The sequence below is a fragment of the Carcharhinus amblyrhynchos genome, chromosome 1 (assembly GCF_965287045.1).
Source record: "Carcharhinus amblyrhynchos chromosome 1, sCarAmb.v2.hapA, whole genome shotgun sequence".
NCBI lineage: Eukaryota > Metazoa > Chordata > Chondrichthyes > Carcharhiniformes > Carcharhinidae > Carcharhinus > Carcharhinus amblyrhynchos.
Window position 1 is genome coordinate 153,848,696 of NC_137324.1, and position 18,398 is coordinate 153,867,093.

Below are 18,398 nucleotides of genomic sequence, written 5' to 3' on the forward strand. Positions count from 1 at the left end.
GGGGAAGTATTGAAAAATATGATACTTTTGTCACAAATTGATTAATGAAGTGAATATAAAACAAGTAGTAGACATACACGGACTGTCTTAATGTACTTAATATTATAAGACTAATGTTGAGTCACAGTTGGATCCCCCTTAAATATGGCTCCTATATAAAATGTGCTTTTGAATTGTAAAAGATCAGTGTTGAACTCATTTGTTGAAGAACTTCATTTACAAAGCATTTTGTTATATAATCACTTGAGTTTCAGAACACTTTCTGGTGGCAAACAGTTTCATCTAATAGGAAAAGGAGGAATTTTGAGTGCTAATGAATGAAACTTAAAGGCAATATCAAGAATTCTTGGGCAAGGTGGAATGGCTTCAGAATAGTGTTCAAAATAGAAGATTTTAATGACTGGAAAATTGAACTGTTGACCAGAATCCACACAGTGCAGAAAGAAGCCTTCTGCCCATCAAGTCTGCAGCGGCCCTCTAAAAGAGCATCCCATTTAGGCCCTCTGCCCTATTCCCCATAACCCCACACATTTTACCATGGCCAACCCACCTAACATACACATTTTGGATTGTGGAAGGAAACTAGAGCACCAACAAGAAACACACATAGACACTGGGAGAACGTGCAGACCCCACTCAGTCACACAAGCCTGGAATTGAACACTGGTACTGAGACAGTAGTGCTAACTGCTATGCCACCATGCTGCCCATGTTATGTTTGACTGATGGAGTGGAGAGATGCCATGAAGGGATATTCAATAACTGACCAGGAAGAGACCAAGAATGGAGTCTATGGAGGTGTTTGTGTAACAAAAGGCAAAAATCTCTTTTTAAGGAGGCGTGGCCTTTAGGACAATCAAGTGTGTAATTGCAAGAGAACAATGCTGCAGGCTTGATCTTACAGAAATTATGCTGGCGAATGGAATTGATAATCTGCAATCCTCACTGCAAAACTTAAATAATGCATCTCAGAATTAGGATAATATTTCACCCACATTGTGTGAAATTTTGAATATGGAACAACGCACAAGATTCACTTTTTAACAAAAAATCTTAATTACTTAGAGTAATTAAAGCAATTATTAATTCACATAGCTTCTGTCGTGTAATCAGGTTTACTTCTTACTTATCCCAATCAATATTACAGTTACTTCCTTCTGTAAGGACTACTCATAAGTATGGCACAGTCCTCAAGTCAGTTTTCCTCAGTTTCAGCTATTCTCTGAGGTAAAATTTTCATTTACCATCCCTCGAATGTGGATGCCCCAGACTTGTTCTGGTTACTTGTCAATACTTCTAAAATAATTCAGCTGATTCTTTTGCAGTAAGACACTGTGAGAACAACTGTCGATTTTCCCCCTCACTGCAAATTGGGTAATCTTCCATCTTCTGTTCTCTCTCAACATTCAAACTGAAATTAAGCCTCATCCACATTCCAAAGACAGTGATGAAGTTAGAGTTTTACTTTGCTTACGGTGCAGTTCTATCTAACTGTCATTTAGAATCCCTACAGAAGGCACCGACAACAATCCCACTCAGCCTCTATCCACACGTATTTACCCCACTAATCCCCCTAAACTACATGTCTTGGAACACTCGGGGTGATTTAACATGGCCAATCAACCTAACTGGCTCATCTTTGAACTGTGGTAGGAAACCCACACAGACAAGGGAAAAATGTGCAAACTCTTCAGACAGTCACCTGAAGCCGGAATTGAACCTGGATCCCTGGCACTGTGAGGCAGCAGTGCTGACTACAGTGCCACCATGCTGCCTGGCTATCTTTTGGCTATCTTCTCTCACTGAGATATAATTTGTATCCGATGCAAACTGCAACTAACTTTTCCAGCAAACGCCCAGATAAATTGAAACCAAACCTTAAGTCCCAACTATCGATCTCTACCTACCCCGCTCTGGGATGTCTTCAAACTGACCTTTTGTTTAATGATTCCTCTTTTACAATTTCTTCTTTGATCATTTGTTTTATTCATTCTTGGGATGTGGGCATCGCTGGCTAGACCAGCATTTTAATGCTCATCCCAAATTGCCCTTGAGAAGGTGGGCTACCTTCTTGAACCATTGCAGTCCATGTCGTGTAGGTACACCCACAGTGCTGTTGGGGAGGGAGTTCTAGGATTTTGCCCAGCAACATTGAAGGAATAGTGATGTAGTTCAAATTCAGATGGTGTGTGGTTTGGAGGGAAACCTGCAGGTACACAGTTCCTATGTACTTGTTGCCCTTGTCCTTCTGGGTGGCAGAGATCAGAAGTTTTGAAGGTGCTGTCAAAGGAGCTGTAGTGAGTTGCTGCAGTGCATGTTTTAGATGATACACACACTCCTGCCACTTGGCTTCGGTGGTGGTGAAGTGGATGTTGAAGGTATGGGTGAGGTGCCAGTCAAGCAGGCTGCTTTGTCCTGCAACAGTGCTTCTTGCTGGCACCCATGAAGCACATCATCTTGAGTACTAGCAGATTTCATGGGATCCAAGGATGATGATGAGAATTCCTAGGGCAACTCCCTCCTGACTACATACTGCTGTCATGACTTCTGGTGGGTTTAGCCGTATCTCTTCTATTCTGACTTGACTGAATTATTTTTCTTCCTTTTCTAGCTGTGAGCCCCTCAGGGCAACATTGCATCAACTAAATATAAAGGGCTCCATGTTTGCTTTAATTGCACTTATCTATTTTCTACAATCAAATTTTAATTCCTACAATGAAAAATTATTTTCTAGAGCAAATGAACCATGAACTAGACCTTCACAACACTATGGAATTCAATTCAGTTTTCAGTATATAAAGCTGATTTGGATTTGAGCCTCAGAAGCATAATGAAATTTGCTGATAATACGGATATGAGAGTTTTGGCAAACATCAGAGGACTCTGAAAGACCTCTTGAGGACTTAATATATTATTGGAACAGGCAAACGTGTCAGATGATGTTTAAGGTAGAGCAGTATGTATTATTGCATTTTGGGAGGAAAATGAACAATCAAAACATTAATTCAAAAGATGCCAGCGGGAGTGAAAGAGCAGATGTCCGAGAGTACACATAATAACTTCTGTGAAAATACAATTGTAGACAGATGATACAGGGGCCACAATTCTCTGTTCACACCCTGCCACTGCTGCCAGCAAGGACGGAGAATTTGGCATGAACAATTCAGAATCCAGCCCAAAGCCTATAAAATCTATAAATTTGTATCTATAGATGTATAGATATACATCTATAGATATTAGTCCTGTCGATGGCACATGCCTGTTGTGGGTTTTGTGGCAGCGAGAGGTTCATTCAATGGGAAGCCCCGTTGACTACGGCTGGGACTATAAGATTCCACCCTTCGAGAACCACGCCACCTCCCATGCCATAAAACATACTGTGGAGGAGGAGGAAAGCCTGCCCTAAGAATTATTGGATTTTTTAAAAATTATGAAGCATTTTGATAGAATCAGTAGGGAAGAATGATTTTTCCTAGTTGGAGAGTCAGTAATGGGTCATCATTAAAATAATTTGTGGCAGAAAGGATTAAGAGATATGTCATGATGTGCAGCATTTGAACATGGAATGCTTTGCTGCAGGGATTGATTAAGGCAGTCCTTGTGGAAAAACCTGGATAAATATTTGAAGCAAAGAAAGGTATAGGGCGTGTGGATGAGAACAAGACAACGGGGTTACTCTGGCAAAGAACTGACACTTGATTAACAGAGAGGCTTCTACTGATTTAATTTCTTTCACTTCTTTGGAAAGGAGATCTGCAAGAAAGACAAATTGGTAACCTTTCCATTTAAGTTAGTGGTTTTATTTCTTTCAAGATCATTTTGTGTAAGTGTATTATTTGTCATGAATTACTTACATTTCTCAATCCAAAAGTGCTTAATGTTTGATGGTTTAATGTTGAATTTTGCAAATCATGCAAAGTAGGACAAATCTGTTTGGTCTGAGAACAATGGAAAATTGATTTGTTTTGTTGAAATACAAAAATGTAGCTTCAGCCTTCCAAAATATTATGCGTATGTACACAGAATATTGTTTTATTTTAATACTAATACTAATACTATTCACAGGGTGTTTTAAGCAAAGCCGTGAATTGGAGAGAGCTGGAAAAGCAGTATGCTGCAGAAGCTGTTTATGAAGAAGAAATTATCACATTGCTAGAGTACTGTGGAGTAAGTTTGTTTCAGTTTGATAAGTGCTGCATATCAACGCACTAAATCTGTTTGTTTCCATTATATCATGATGTTATTTCAAATTACATAAACTGCTTTAAAAGATTTTCCATGGTGGCATGTCATCTCAGGACTAAGATCCTAGAACAATACAGCCCCCTTGAAATCTGATTTTCTGATGTTTCATTGAAACTAAAGGCAGCAGCAATTTAGGCCTCTATTTCCAGCATTAAATTGTGCCTACATTATAAAATTATTTAGTCATTTTGTTAACAGTATCTCTCTTTATGATCAAACTAACATAGTTAATCAATGTCACCTTGGATTTAATTTAAAACTGAATACTAAGTGTTAAGACAAAATTTATTCTCTCCATTCCCACCTTGTATGTCAGTTTAAAATCTCGCAACGAGTGAAACAATTAATGGTGTTTGGTACTGAAAAGAAATGCGTAAATGAATGATTTGATTCTGTCACTCATCTAAGCCCCTGCCTCACCATCAAGTGCAACATTTTTAAAAGGTATGTGATACACAAACATTAAGCTGCCTACCAGCATACATAGAAGTCAGAATCCTTTTATATCTTTCATAATGAATACATTTATTGAACTGTTGAGCTGTTCATTTATGGTGATATTGTGTATTTTGCTTGTACATTCATAGTTTCCATATCATTGGACACTTTGCTACTGAAGTTGCAAATTAAGGAAAGCCCTGATAACTTCAGGCTCGTTGTTATCCCATGTTTGATGCTGAGTAGCCATTGTGCTGAATGAGGGAGTGTCATAAGGCATCTGCTAATGAAGCAGGAAAACTTTGATAGCTCAGTCATACAAAAACAGTGATTTTGGAAGAATGCTTATAATAATTCATCCTTATGGTACACTGTTCAAGCTTGTAAAATCACCTAGAAGCAAAGTAAGCTTTTGTGCTTTTCCTCACTGTTGTGAAGAGATATAATTGTTTTCAAAATCGTGAAAGGTTTTGTTGGAGAAACTGTATACAGAAGCCGAAGAGTCAGTAGTCAGAGAACACAGATTTAGGATGATTTGCAAAAATACCTAAGGCAAGATGAGAAAATTCCTTAGGCAGTGAATTATTATGATCTGGCACATGTGAGAAAAAGGAATGGAAGGTTATGCTGATACATTTAGAAGAAGAGGAAATTGAGGCTATTCATGTGAAACACCAGCAAGGAGCAGTTGGGCCAGATGGTTTAGTTTTGTGCTGTAAGTATAATGCATTGTGTATGAGACCATGCTCTGCATGAAATGGTTGCTGTGCCTTTCCAAACAAATTACTCAACTTCAAAATGCAATTTGTGTGGCCTTTGGGTTGATATTGCATATATAAACACAGATTCATTGTTTTACTTTATACATCTCACGATTCCTGCATTGTATCATAAAATCGTTTTGAGAAAAAATTTACTCGGGCAAATATATTCTAAATTGAAGTCTTGAAACTGAAATCTTAAATTATCTCTTTTACCTTGGACCCTGAGAGCCAAGAAATAAACAGTTTGTGGAGAATTATCATTAACTTTGGAGAGCATTGAATTGGGATATGGACGCAGTCGACAAATGAAACTAAATTTGATCTGTAGTCTGTTGCCACGTTTACCTCCACAAAGGGGCGGAGCCTAATGTCTGAATGATCACAATCATTAAGGGGATGTTATGCCAGAAAGATATTCCAAAAGCCGTTTTGTTTGATCTTGTAAACGTTGTGCCAGAAAGCTGGGAATTTTATCCACAATCCCATCCACTTCAATAATGAAATATAATTTCTGTCCTATTAAGTACTATGTATTGATGTCTTTCAAATGAACTGTCTTCTACTTCAGAGGTAGAAGCGCTTTGTTCAGCTGCTGTACATGGATTTACTAAATCAAACTATTTATCTTCACTGTTAGTGTAGTTAGAGAGAGCTCTTTGGGTGTAGAGACATATCCTGTACATGTTTGACTTACAGATTCGATCAAATTATTTTAGTAATGGAAACCATTTAAGGCAAACAGTGAATTATTACTATCAGTGTTGGCCTTGGCTCAGTAGGAGCACTCTCATCTCTGGGTCATAAAGTCAAGAATTCCAACTACATTGTAGAAACTTGAGGACATCATCTTGGCTGACATTTTAGTGTAGTACAAAAGAAATGTGAGTTTAAACCAAGGCCTCATCCACCCAGTCAGACAGTTGTCAAAGATTTCATCACACTATTTGTAGTGCAGAAAGGGAATTTTTCTGGTGAATGTTTATCCTTTGACCCACATCACTAAGCAATACAATAGTCACTTTTATCTCATTGCAGTTTGCAGGACCTTAATGTATATTAGTTGTGCATGTCTGTTAATTACAACAAAGATTATACTTCCAGAAATACTTTAGGACATACTGAGGTCATGAAATGCGCAACATAAATAAGCGGTTCGTGTTTTCCTCTAATAGTTTATTTGGTTTATGTATATATTTATTTTCTATATTGTATCCACATTGTAATTTTAGTGTGAATCATTTTGCCTGTAGAGCGTTTTTCCTGATAGTGAACATCCTGTGTGAAATCATTTGCATAATCCAGTGGTGCAAAGCTATGTCACTATGCTAGGGACCATAAGAACTATGAGCAGGAGTAGGACATCTAGCCCCTCGAGCCTGCCGCGCCATTCAATAAGATCATGGCTGATCTGTCGCTGCTCAGTTCCACTTTCCCGCTTTCTCCCCATAACCCTTAATCCCCTCTCTTATCAAAAACCCATCAACCCGCGTCTTAAAAATATTTAGCGAGGCAGCCTCCACCACTTCAACGGGCAGAGAATTCCAGAGATTCACCACCCTTTGAGTGAAGAAGTTCCTCCTCAACTCCGTTCTAAACCGCCCCCCTTTTATCTTGAGGCTGTGCCCCCTAGTCCTACTGTCTTTTTTGAGCGGGAAGAGTCTCTCCACCTCTATCCTATCCATCCCATTCATCATCTTATACGTCTCAATGAGATAGAGATACTCCAAAGTATTTTATAAAGAAAGACTAGACCCCAACTTTTACTTTTAATTTTGGCATTAGGACGAGCATAAGGTGTTGTGCTCCAGGTATGATGTAATTGACCCACTAGGAAATTCTATCAAAACAAACTTTATTTAAGAATACAGTTAGAATATAGCAAAGAGAATTAGCCTAACTTTTGCCATTAAACTTTTTAAATACAGCAAAGTATAATTCTTAACACTAGCAATCTCTATATTCCAACTTAAAGCAATATCCCTACAGATATACACTGTTCTTCAGATTTAGTTGCCACAAAAAAAACGTTCTTCTGGTGCTAGAGTTTTAGCCTTTTAACATCTCTGGCCAGACGGCAGTTTCCAGAGAAGGATATATCCTCAAACAATAGAACTTCAGAGAAATAAACCTACTCTGGCAGTTCCCAGTCTCGAGACATTGGGGGATACCTCCCTGTGTAGCTTCCAGACAGCAACTCTCAGAGAAAAATCCTCTGTCACACAGCACATTCTCAGAGAAAGAGACATCTGGCAGATTCCAGTCTCCAACTTCAGAGAGAGGAAATTGAGCTTTCATCTCAAAGCAGTAGCTAAACAGCAACTAAGCCTAGCTCCACCAAGTCATTTGACCTTCCCTGTCAATCAACCTAATCAAATTCTACTCTGCAAAACACCAGGGGAAACCACTAAAAACAACAAAACAGCATTAGTCCAGATTAAAACAAACATTCTAGCAATTAGAAGCAATTATACTGCTGCAGTAATAATACAGGATGCCGGTTATAGACAAAACAACGCTGGTAATAAAAAGAAAATGCTAAAACAGATCTTGCACAAGAACCGTAACAAATACATTTCTTAAAGGCAGAGTATCATCACAGTCTGAGGTATGTTGCTCCTGTTTGCTGCCATATTGTAAATTTCCGTTTATAGGGAATTCTTTGTGCAAATTGCAGTCTGCTGTGAATGCAAAAGCTGGAGAAAATTGGTCTGAATTACAATCAAGGGTTCACTGTATGATTTGATTCAGTGCAGCCCTGTACAGAACCATTAATATTTTTAAGCTGAGCAGTCACAGAAAAGTAATTAGTAACATGCTATAGATCCATAACTTACTTATCATTAGAAAATATTGAATTGTGCATTGCCATGTTATAATTCTGATCTTTAGTCTCGTGAGTTTGGAAATGAGCCTTTTGCCTTGAAGCAGGGCATTAGCATAGAATTCAAATCTATAATTGTATTATCCAACATAGCTGTCAAGATAACAAGTTCAAAATGTGTGCTGTGATTTCCCCTTGTTGTACATAGTCATTTTTGCTGTCTATCTTTTCCTGACCAGGAATCTACAACATCATTTATCTCTATCCGAAAGTTTTCTCTTCTCACTTGGAATTGCCACTTTACAACAGCAACTTACAATTATATAAAGTCTTTATTGTAATGAAACATTCCAAGATGCTTCACAGGAGCATTATAAAGCAAGATATAACACCAAACTTTGATATTAGGTCAGATGACAGAAGCTTGATCAAAGAGAAGTTTTCGGTAGCATCTTCAAGGAGGAAAGTGAAATAGGTTAGATATTCCTGCACTTGGGGCTTAGACAATGAAGGCACCAACTGAATGATTAAAATGGGGGGGTGCACAAGAGACCAGAATTAGAGAAGAGCAGACATCTAGGAAGATTGTGGGGCAGGGAGAAGATTTATAGAAATGGGCAGAGGTGTGGCCATTGAAGAATTTGAAAACAAGAACGTCAATTTAAAAATCAAGATATTACTTGATTGGGAGCCTGTGTAGGTCAGCGAGCGAAGGGTGATAGGAGCATAGGACTTTGTGCAAGTTATTCAACTGGGATGGTATGGTGGCACAGTGGTTAGCACTGCTGCCTCACAGCGCCCAGGGACCTGGGTTTGATTCCTGGCTTGGGTCACTGTGCAGACTCCGCACATTCTCCGGGGGTCTTTGTGGATTTCCTTCAGGTGCTCGTTTCCTCCCACAGTCTGAGAAGATGTGGAGGTTAGGTGCATTGGTCATGCTAAATTCTTCCTCAGTGTACCCGAACAGGTGTCAGAGTGTGGCGACTAGGGGATTTTCACAGTAACTTCATTGCCGTGTTAATGTGAGCCTGCTTAGAATGATAATAAACTTAAACTTGTTCATGGTCAGCAGAGTATTGGATAACTTCAGGTTTACGGATGAAAACTAGCCATTGTTCTGCTTTGTCATTGCTTTGTTAGGCGTATCCTTTCTCTAGATAATTAACCCAGATCCAGTATCTTAATTCCCCAATTAAAATCCTGGTTTACCTAGGTCATTGATATTGTAATTTCCCTTCAAAGCACATTTCTAATTTTATTTTTTTTATTATTCCTAGCATTAGTAAAAAAGCAGTTGCCCTTTTGGACCCCGCTTGCTTGAAATGCAGTTTATTTTCTGTCCCTCTGCTTTATTGTTAAAGCAATACTAATCATCTGCAAATCCTTCACTTTTCAAAAGACAGCATCTGCATAATCAAAAACCAGCTACTGGAAAATGAGAGTGGAGTCCAACATGATTTGCTACATTTATTTGTGGGGAAGTAACTGATGCCTGTTTTTGAACCATTCACCCACATAAGACAAGGGATCTGATCATAGTAAATCATTTGCGTGACTCAAGTTTCTCCGGCCACTTGAGGTTTAGTTTTATATACTTAGCAAAAATAATTATTTATTTCTGTTCAGTCTTAAACATTACAACCATGTCATTGGATTACTTATTTGTCCTTGGGTGGCTTTCTAAATCAAGTAATTTTCACCATTGGATTTTCCTATTTAGGGACAGCTGAAACCAAAGAGGATTGATCTCGCCCTACTTGGGTACACCTTTTGGCAGCTGACCATAAATTTGGATTTATGTCCGCTATTGAGAAGTTTCACGGCCTTTTGGCTAAGATCAAAAGTAGTATTGACTTGCTTCGTTGAAGTCATGCAGTTACATTGTGGCTTCATTTGAAGCAGTTTTTTAAAGCGGCATCTCAGCCTTTGATGCAAATGAGATCAAGCCTTGGAGGAGGTGCAATGCCTACTCCAATCAGCTTGGATCATGTAGATCAAGCCCAAGGCAGGAAGTGAGAGGCCCGTCTTGTCAGCTTGGATCATAAATGTCTCACTTGATAAGACTCTGAATTGGACTTTGATTGGATTGGATTGAATTGGATATATAAACAAAAAAAAGACTATCTAAGCTCCCATTCTTTCCCATTACAGCTGCAAGAAAAACCCATGAGATTTGAGAAGTGAAAGAACAGGGAGAAATAAATTGTCGGGAACTCTAGCTGTAGAGCACTTTCACGTAATTTGGAGGGGATTAAGTTTGAATCCCAACGCAATTGTCTGATTTTCCTATTCTCTGAAAATGATCTTCAGAGGTTTTACTGGGCCTTGGTTGTTGCAGATTTTGACTAACCCAGTCTATGGTTTACTTTTTGGCTGCCAGGCTGTTGTCTGTAGTAAAGATCAGTTGTCAGAATGACTTGCACTCAACTCTCTCAGCAAATATTCTTTTTAGGAAAGATGTAAAAGTGATATTCAAATGGAGAAAGGTTATTGGGCATTTTGTACATTAGAATATATAAATTACCAGTTTACCATGTTTGTGTACAGGTGTTCTATGTGGAAATGATGTTTAGTTTCAATTGAAACATGTTATAATTGTCTTCAGCATTCCTGAGAGAGAAACTTGATTTGGTATTTTCTTGTTGACCACAGTCTAAGATTTGTGTTCAAACTGCATATATGCAAGTGTTGGGGTTGATGGAAGAAGTTTAAACAAATAACTTACTTATTTGAATACTTACTGAAATATCTTTGAAATTATTTATAAACTTTAAGTATTTGATATTTAGACAGATTCCTTTAAAATGGGACAAGATTTTGTGAAGAATTCCGCATCCAGTTTGGAAAACTTGCAACATCATGATCTTACTACAGACATAATAAATTTAAATGCCAAGAGAGAAATGATGAGGGCTTCGACAGTTTCTCAGTTTAGTACCGACACAGCTGCCTTAAATGCCTCTACTCAAGGAATTCTGCTTCAAGGTACCTCGAACACTGGTTGCCTGAATCACCAAACGTCCTCATCAAATACGAACAAGTATTCATCCACTGTAAACTGTGAGCCGTTAAAGAGGAAAAATAGTCGGACATCCCTTGCACGAGAATCTATACTCTTCATGAAAGGAGTCATGGATGAATGTACACATATTGGAAATTTCTCAGGTAATTTAAAACTTTCAATGAAATACAAAGCGTATCCAAATTATGTACTAAAGTGATGCTTTTTACCTAATTGAAACTTTGTCTAATTTTTCATTCAGTTGGCTTTTCAGTCGGATTGAACAGTTTAGGCCTATACTTTCTGGAATTTAGAAGAAGGAGGGCAGATCAAATTGAGATATACAAGATGATAAAGTAGACCTGGAGCAGATGCTTCCTTAGGTGGGGTATTCTGGGACAAGAGGTCATCGTCTTAGGATAAGGGGTAGCAAATTTACAACAGAGTTGAGGAGAAATGACTCCTCCCAAAGTGTTGTGAATCTGTGAAATTCGCTACTCCAAAGTGTGGTGGATGCTGGGACAGTGAGTAAATTTAAGGAGTTAGACAAATTTTTGATTGGTAATGGGTTGAAGGGTTATGGGGAGAAGGCAGGAAAATAGGGATAAGGAGCATAACAGCCATGATTGAATGGTGGAGCGGACTCGAGGGGCCAAATAGCTTAATTCTGCTTCTATATTTTTTGAATGTAGAATCACTACAGTGCAGGAGGTGGCCATTTGGCCCATCGAGCCTGCACTGACAACAATCCCACCCAGGCCCTATCCCCGTAAACCCACATTCATCTTGCTAATCTCGTTGACACTAAGGAGCAATTTAGTATGCCCAATCAACTTAACCTGCACATCTTTGGAGTGTGGGAGGAAACCAGAGCACCCAGAGGAAACCCACGCAAACATGGGGATAATGTGCAAACTCCACGCAGATAGTGACCTGGGTCCCTGGCGCTATGAGGCAACAGTGCTAACCTACATCTGTGTTGTATCTTAATATTTTTTCAAAGATTTTCTGGTGCTCCAGGTGGAATAATTACATATTGCAGTTGTCCTTTTCTGCATCGTGTCCCAGAGGTGCCAAAGTTCCATAAAATGCAGTGAGATAAATGACCAGTTAATCTATTTTTTTAGGATTGAATGCAGAAACGAGGCCATTGAACTAGGTCTGAGCCGAGACAGCTTTGGCCACAATTCTCAATCTTAATGTAAATTGTGCTATGAGATTGGAGATTAAGCAGTGTTATTCAAGAAGAATAATATTGGTAATCATAGACCAATTAGTCTAATAGTAATTGTAGATGAGCTGTTAGAAAAACAGCAGTTGTTATTGCTGCAGACTGTTAAAATCCATAATTTGAGATGAAATAATAAACATTCAGAAACCAATGTTTAATTGAGGGCAGACAGCAAGGAGTTATTACAAGCATGTCATGTTTGACAAATCTGAGACTTTTTTAAAGAAATGACTGGACCAAGGAATGCTGTTAATGTAATGTAAATGGATTTTCCAAAGCTGTTCAGTGAAATATGTCACAAAACGTGAGTAGACATTTTGTTTATTGACATGAAATAAAAGGCTAGGGTTAATAGGGGTCAGTGTTGGCCCACTTTTGTTCTCTGAATAGCGAGATGATTTTGATTTTGGTGTGGTGAACAGAGTGCCAAAATGATGACACAAGTAGGATGTTTGGTAAACTCTGTGGAGGACTGGGTTATTTTTCTTTAAGACAGGAGGTCCTTCCTAGGTTAGCATCATGGACAGACAGATGCCAGATGTAGTTCAATATGGAAAGTTAGTTAAACAATGGAGGCAGTTTCATGGGAGGAACGTAGTTCTGAAATTGTGCATCTAATTTAAAGATATGAGTGTGAATTAAGAGACAAAGGTATTTAATTACATCCAAAAAAATGAAGTACAAATGCATAAAGCCATAAAAAACTGAGTGAAATTTTGGATTTGAGAAATAGGGGCATGTAGTGGAAGAGCAAAGAATTGTTTAACTCTCAAATGAGAGTAAGATTTGCGGCTTCTGCTGCTCCATTTCAGAAAATATAGAAGTAACAGAGCACAAGATGATAGCAAGATTGAGAAAAATGTTTGAATTGAAACTTTAAGAAATGGCACGACCTACAGTGGCACAGATGAGGACAGGAGGAGATTTAATAATGTCCATATTTTCATGGGGAGAATGGGAAGAATTGGAAGCCTAAAGTTGGGGAGTGACTGATGAGGTGTCGATTTAAAATTATTACTTGAGACTGGCTTGGATACATTTATTAAGATAGGGCTGAAGCAAGCAACCGTTGCATCTTTTAATGGATAAAATTCAATAAAGATTTGAAGCAGAAGTGGTTTACATGCCCGAAAAGGAATAAATGTAAACTTCAACCTATATCCCTGCTATATTGCACTAAATTCTGTTTTTCTGTCTGGTTGAGCAATTCATTGAAATGTTGCTGTGTTTCTGGAAGTTCTAATCATCTTTCCTTTGATTTAAATTGCAGTGCCAGTGGATCCTGGTCTCATCATAGTAGTCCAAGCAAAGGAAGATGCCTACATTCCCCGAGCTGGAGTACGCAGCCTTAATGAAATCTGGCCTGGCTGCGAAATCAGATACTTGGAAGGTGGCCACATTAGTGCTTATCTCTTCAAACAAGGCCTGTTCAGGTAAATGAGTGAAAAGTTACCAAACTGGTATTTATCTGTGGTCTAACAGGAAGAAGTTGTTGAGTATATAGATCTAAACACTTTTTTCTGGTAGTTGATTGATTGGACTTTTCTTCCCACATCAGACATTGTCCCCAGGTGAGGAGGTGAACAAGTGTCTAGCCAACCACCTGTTGATGTGCAAGTGAATGAAATTTCTGTCTTTCAATTTTTGAATTCTACCCTATAGACAGGTTCATAATGACCTTACCTGCTGCCATAGGTGATTGGGAAATGCATTATTTTGGGCCTCATCTTTTTTTATTCCGATCTCGCTCTTGCAATCACGCATTATTCCTCCCACAACTCTTTCCACTCTGGTTGAGTTGTGCACCTATTTGTCTCTTGGCCTTTCATAATATCAAAACATTCACAACAGTTTACTGTCAATGGAGTACTTTTAAAATGTGGTCGCTTTTGCACAGCAAAGTCTCAACAACTATAGTGAAAGAAATGAAAAGATCATCTAGTTTAGGTGTTAGTTGATGGATAAGAGTTGGCCATGACACCAGGGAAAACTCCCCATATCTATTCAAATAGTGCCTGGGCCCTTTTATAGAACATAGAACATTACAGTGCAGAACAGGCCCTTCGGTCCACGATGTTGCACCGACCAGTTAAAAAACAATGACCCACTAACCTAAACCAATCCCTTTTCGTCCATAAACCTATCCACGGATCTCTTAAACACCCCCAAACTAGGCGCATTTACAACCGCAGCAGGCAGGGCATTCCAATCCCTCACCACCCTCTGGGTAAAGAACCTACCCCTGACATCCGTCCTATAACTACCCCCCCTTAATTTAAAGCCATGCCCCCTCGTGCTAGCTTTCTCCATCCGAGGAAAAAGGCTATCACTGTCCACCCTATCTAAATCTCTAATCATCTTATATGTTTCAATAAGATCCCCTCTTAGCCGCTTTCTTTCCAGCAAAAACAACCCCAAATCCCTCAGTCTCTCCTCATGGGACCTCCCCTCCATACCAGGCAACATCCTGGTAAACCACCTCTGCACCCTCTCCAAAGCCTCCACATCCTTCCTGTAATGTGGGGACCAGAACTGCACACAGTACTCCAAGTGCGGCCGCACCAGAGTTGTGTACAGTTGCAACATGACGCTGCGACTCCTAAATTCAATCCCCCTACCAATAAACGCCAAGACACCGTATGCCTTCTTAACAACCCTATCTACTTGATTCCCAACTTTCAGGGATCTATGTACACATACACCTAGATCCCTCTGTTCATCCACACTATTCAAAGTCCTCCCGTTAGCCCTATACTCAACACATCTGTTATTCCTACCAAAGTGAATTACCTCACACTTCTCCGCATTAAACTCCATCCGCCACCTCTCGGCCCAGCTCTGCAACCTGTCCAAGTCTTCCTGCAAACTATGACACCCTTCCTCACAATCTACCACACCTCCGACTTTGGTGTCATCAGCAAATTTACTAATCCACCCAACTATACCCTCATCCAGATCATTAATAAAAATTACAAACAGCAGTGGCCCCAAAACAGATCCCTGAGGCACACCACTCGTAACCGAACTCCATGACGAATATTTACCATCAACCACCACCCTCTGTCTCCTATCTGCGAGCCAATTCCTGATCCAATTTCCTAGATTACCCTCAATCCCATACATCTGCATTTTCTGAGAAGCCTACCATGGTGAACCTTATCAAACACCTTACTAAAATCCATATATACCACGTCAACTGCCTTACCCCCATCCACCTCTTTGGTCACTTTCTCAAAAAACTCAATAAGGTTAGTAAGGCACGACCTACCCGCTACAAAACCATGCTGACTATCTCCAATCAATTCATTACTCTCCAAATAACTATAAATCCTATCCCTAATAATTTTTTCTAAAACCTTGCCCACAACAGAAGAGAGACTCACCGGTCTATAATTCCCAGGGAAGTCTCTGTTCCCCTTCTTAAACAATGGGACAACATTCGCTAACCTCCAATCTTCCGGTACTATACCAGAGGCCACCGACGACCTGAAGATCAGAGCCAGAGGCTCTGCAATCACTTCTCTTGCCTCCCAGAGAATCCTAGGGTAAATCCCATCCGGACCAGGGGACTTATCTATTTTCAATCCCTCAAGAATATCCAGCCCATCCTCCTTATCAACTGTAATACTATCTATTCTACTCCCCTGCAACCCAGTGTCCTCCTCAGCTATATTCTTGTCCCCCTGCGTGAACACCGAAGAGAAATATTGGTTCAATGCCTCTCCAATCTCTTCCGGTTCCACACATAACTTCCCTCTGCTGTCTATAACTGGCCCTAATCTTGCCCTAACCAACCTTCTGTTCTTGACATACCTATAGAACGCCTTAGGATTCTCCTTAATCCTATCAGCCAAAGTCTTCTCATGTCCTCTTTTAGCCCTTCTTAACTCCCTCCTAGCCAATCTAAAGTTTTCTAGTGCACTACCTGAGCCCTCAAGTCTCATCCGAACATAAGCCTCCTTTTTCTTTTTAACCAACGAATCAACTTTTTTAGTGCACCACGGTTCCCTAGCCCTACCAATTCCTCCTTGCCTGACAGGGACATACCTATCACGGACTCGCAGTAGCTGCTCCTTGAAAAAACTCCACATTTCGGACGTTCCCAGTCCCTGTAATCTCCTAGTCCAACCTATGCTTCCTAATTCTCTCCTAATGGCCTCATAATTACCCTTCCCCCAGCTAAAACTACTGGCCCGAGGTTCATGCCTATCCCTTTCCATCACTAAGGTGAACGTAACCAAATTGTGGTCACTATCACCAAAATGCACACCAACTTCCAAGTCTGGCTCATTTCCCAGCACCAAATCCAATATAGCCTCACCTCTAGTTGGCTTATCTACATACTGACTCAAAAAACCCTCCTGCACGCTTTGTACAAAAACTGACCCCTCTAACGAGCTAGAGCTATAGCAATTCCAATCAATATTAGTAAAGTTAAAGTCCCCCATAACAATTACCCTATTACTTTCACTCCTAACCAGGATCGTCTCCGCAATCCTTTCCTCAACCTCTCTAGAACTTTTAGGAGGTCTATAAAAGACTCCCAACAGGGTGACCTCTCCTCTCCTATTTCTAATCTCCACCCATACTACCTCAACAGACAAGTCCTCATCAAACTTCCTCTCTGACACTGTGATACAGTCCTTGACCAATAATGCTACCCCTCCCCCCCTTCTACCTCCTTCTCTACTCCGACTAAAGCATTTGAACCCCGGGACCTGCAACAACCATTCCTGACCCTGCTCTATCCATGTCTCTGAAATGGCCACAACATCAAAGTCCCAGGTACTGATCCACGCTGCAAGTTCATCCACTTTATTGCGAATACTCCTCGCATTAAAGTATACGCATTTCAAACCCTGCTCCGCCCCAGCCCCACAATGCCGTGCATTGCAGTCCCCATCTATGCCCCCCTCACTTTCACCCCCTCTACTCAGGATCCCACCCCCCCTCCGAATCAGTTTAAACCTCCCTGCATAGCCTTAGCAAATTTACCCCCCAGGATATTGGTTCCCCTCTGATTCAGGTGTAGACCATCACTCTTATAGAGGTCCCACCTTCCCCAGAACGAGCCCCAATTGCTCAAGTATTGCTTTTATGGATGAGGATAGGATCCTGATTTAACATTTTATCCTAAAGATGGCACTGTGCTAAACTCTCCGAGGACAATGCAAAAATATCAGCATGCTGAAGTCTCTGACTCAAATACAAGGTGTCTCATGGGCTTAAACCTGTGGCATACTGACTTAGAAGCTAGGGTGCTACTGTGGTACAGCACTTTGAGGAAACTACAAATTACCATTATGTACCTATGTTTGCAAGGAGAACAAAGCCACGTTCCTGCTTCTGATGGTGAGCATTCATCTCTGTTTGAAAGTGTCACCTCTGTTTCAAATTGTGCACATGAGGCCAGGATGAATCCTTAGTTTTGATAACTTATTGACCCGTAGAATTATAGACTGGTACAACACAGAGGGAGGCTGTTCAACCCATTGTAACTTTTTTTTTCAAAAGCTATCCAATTAGTCCCATTCCCCTGCTATTTCACCATTTTGCAGTAATTTATTTCCCCTTCAGGTATTACCTATCTCTCCATTGAAAGATATTGTTGAAGCTGTGGTCACCATACCATCGAGTAGTGCTTTCTATATCATAACGATTCATGGCTTTAAATAACTTAATTTTGCCTCGAGTTCTTTTGTCATTCATCTTTTAAATCCATCATTGTAGCAGATTTTAACTTCTTAGCAGCCAATCACCAAGCGTATAAAGAATTGTTACAATGCAGAAGGAACCATCATGTTTGCACTGGCTCTCCAAATCAGCATCATGACTTTGTGCCTAATGTACCCCGTGCCCCTGTGCATTGTTTTATTTAAGTAATCATCTACTGCCCTC

At 39.9% G+C, this 18,398-nt stretch overlaps 1 protein-coding gene across 1 annotated transcript in view; it reads left to right on the forward strand.

The window, feature by feature from the left end:
* The window catches only part of abhd18 (abhydrolase domain containing 18), an 80,280-nt gene that overhangs the window by 55,108 nt on the left and 6,774 nt on the right, over positions 1–18,398 (forward strand). The window contains exons 10-12 of the mRNA XM_080193828.1: positions 4,066–4,167; positions 11,058–11,433; positions 13,771–13,933. Of these exons, the coding sequence (XP_080049954.1) occupies positions 4,066–4,167; positions 11,058–11,433; positions 13,771–13,933 (641 nt within the window). The remainder of the gene's footprint in view (positions 1–4,065; positions 4,168–11,057; positions 11,434–13,770; positions 13,934–18,398) is intronic.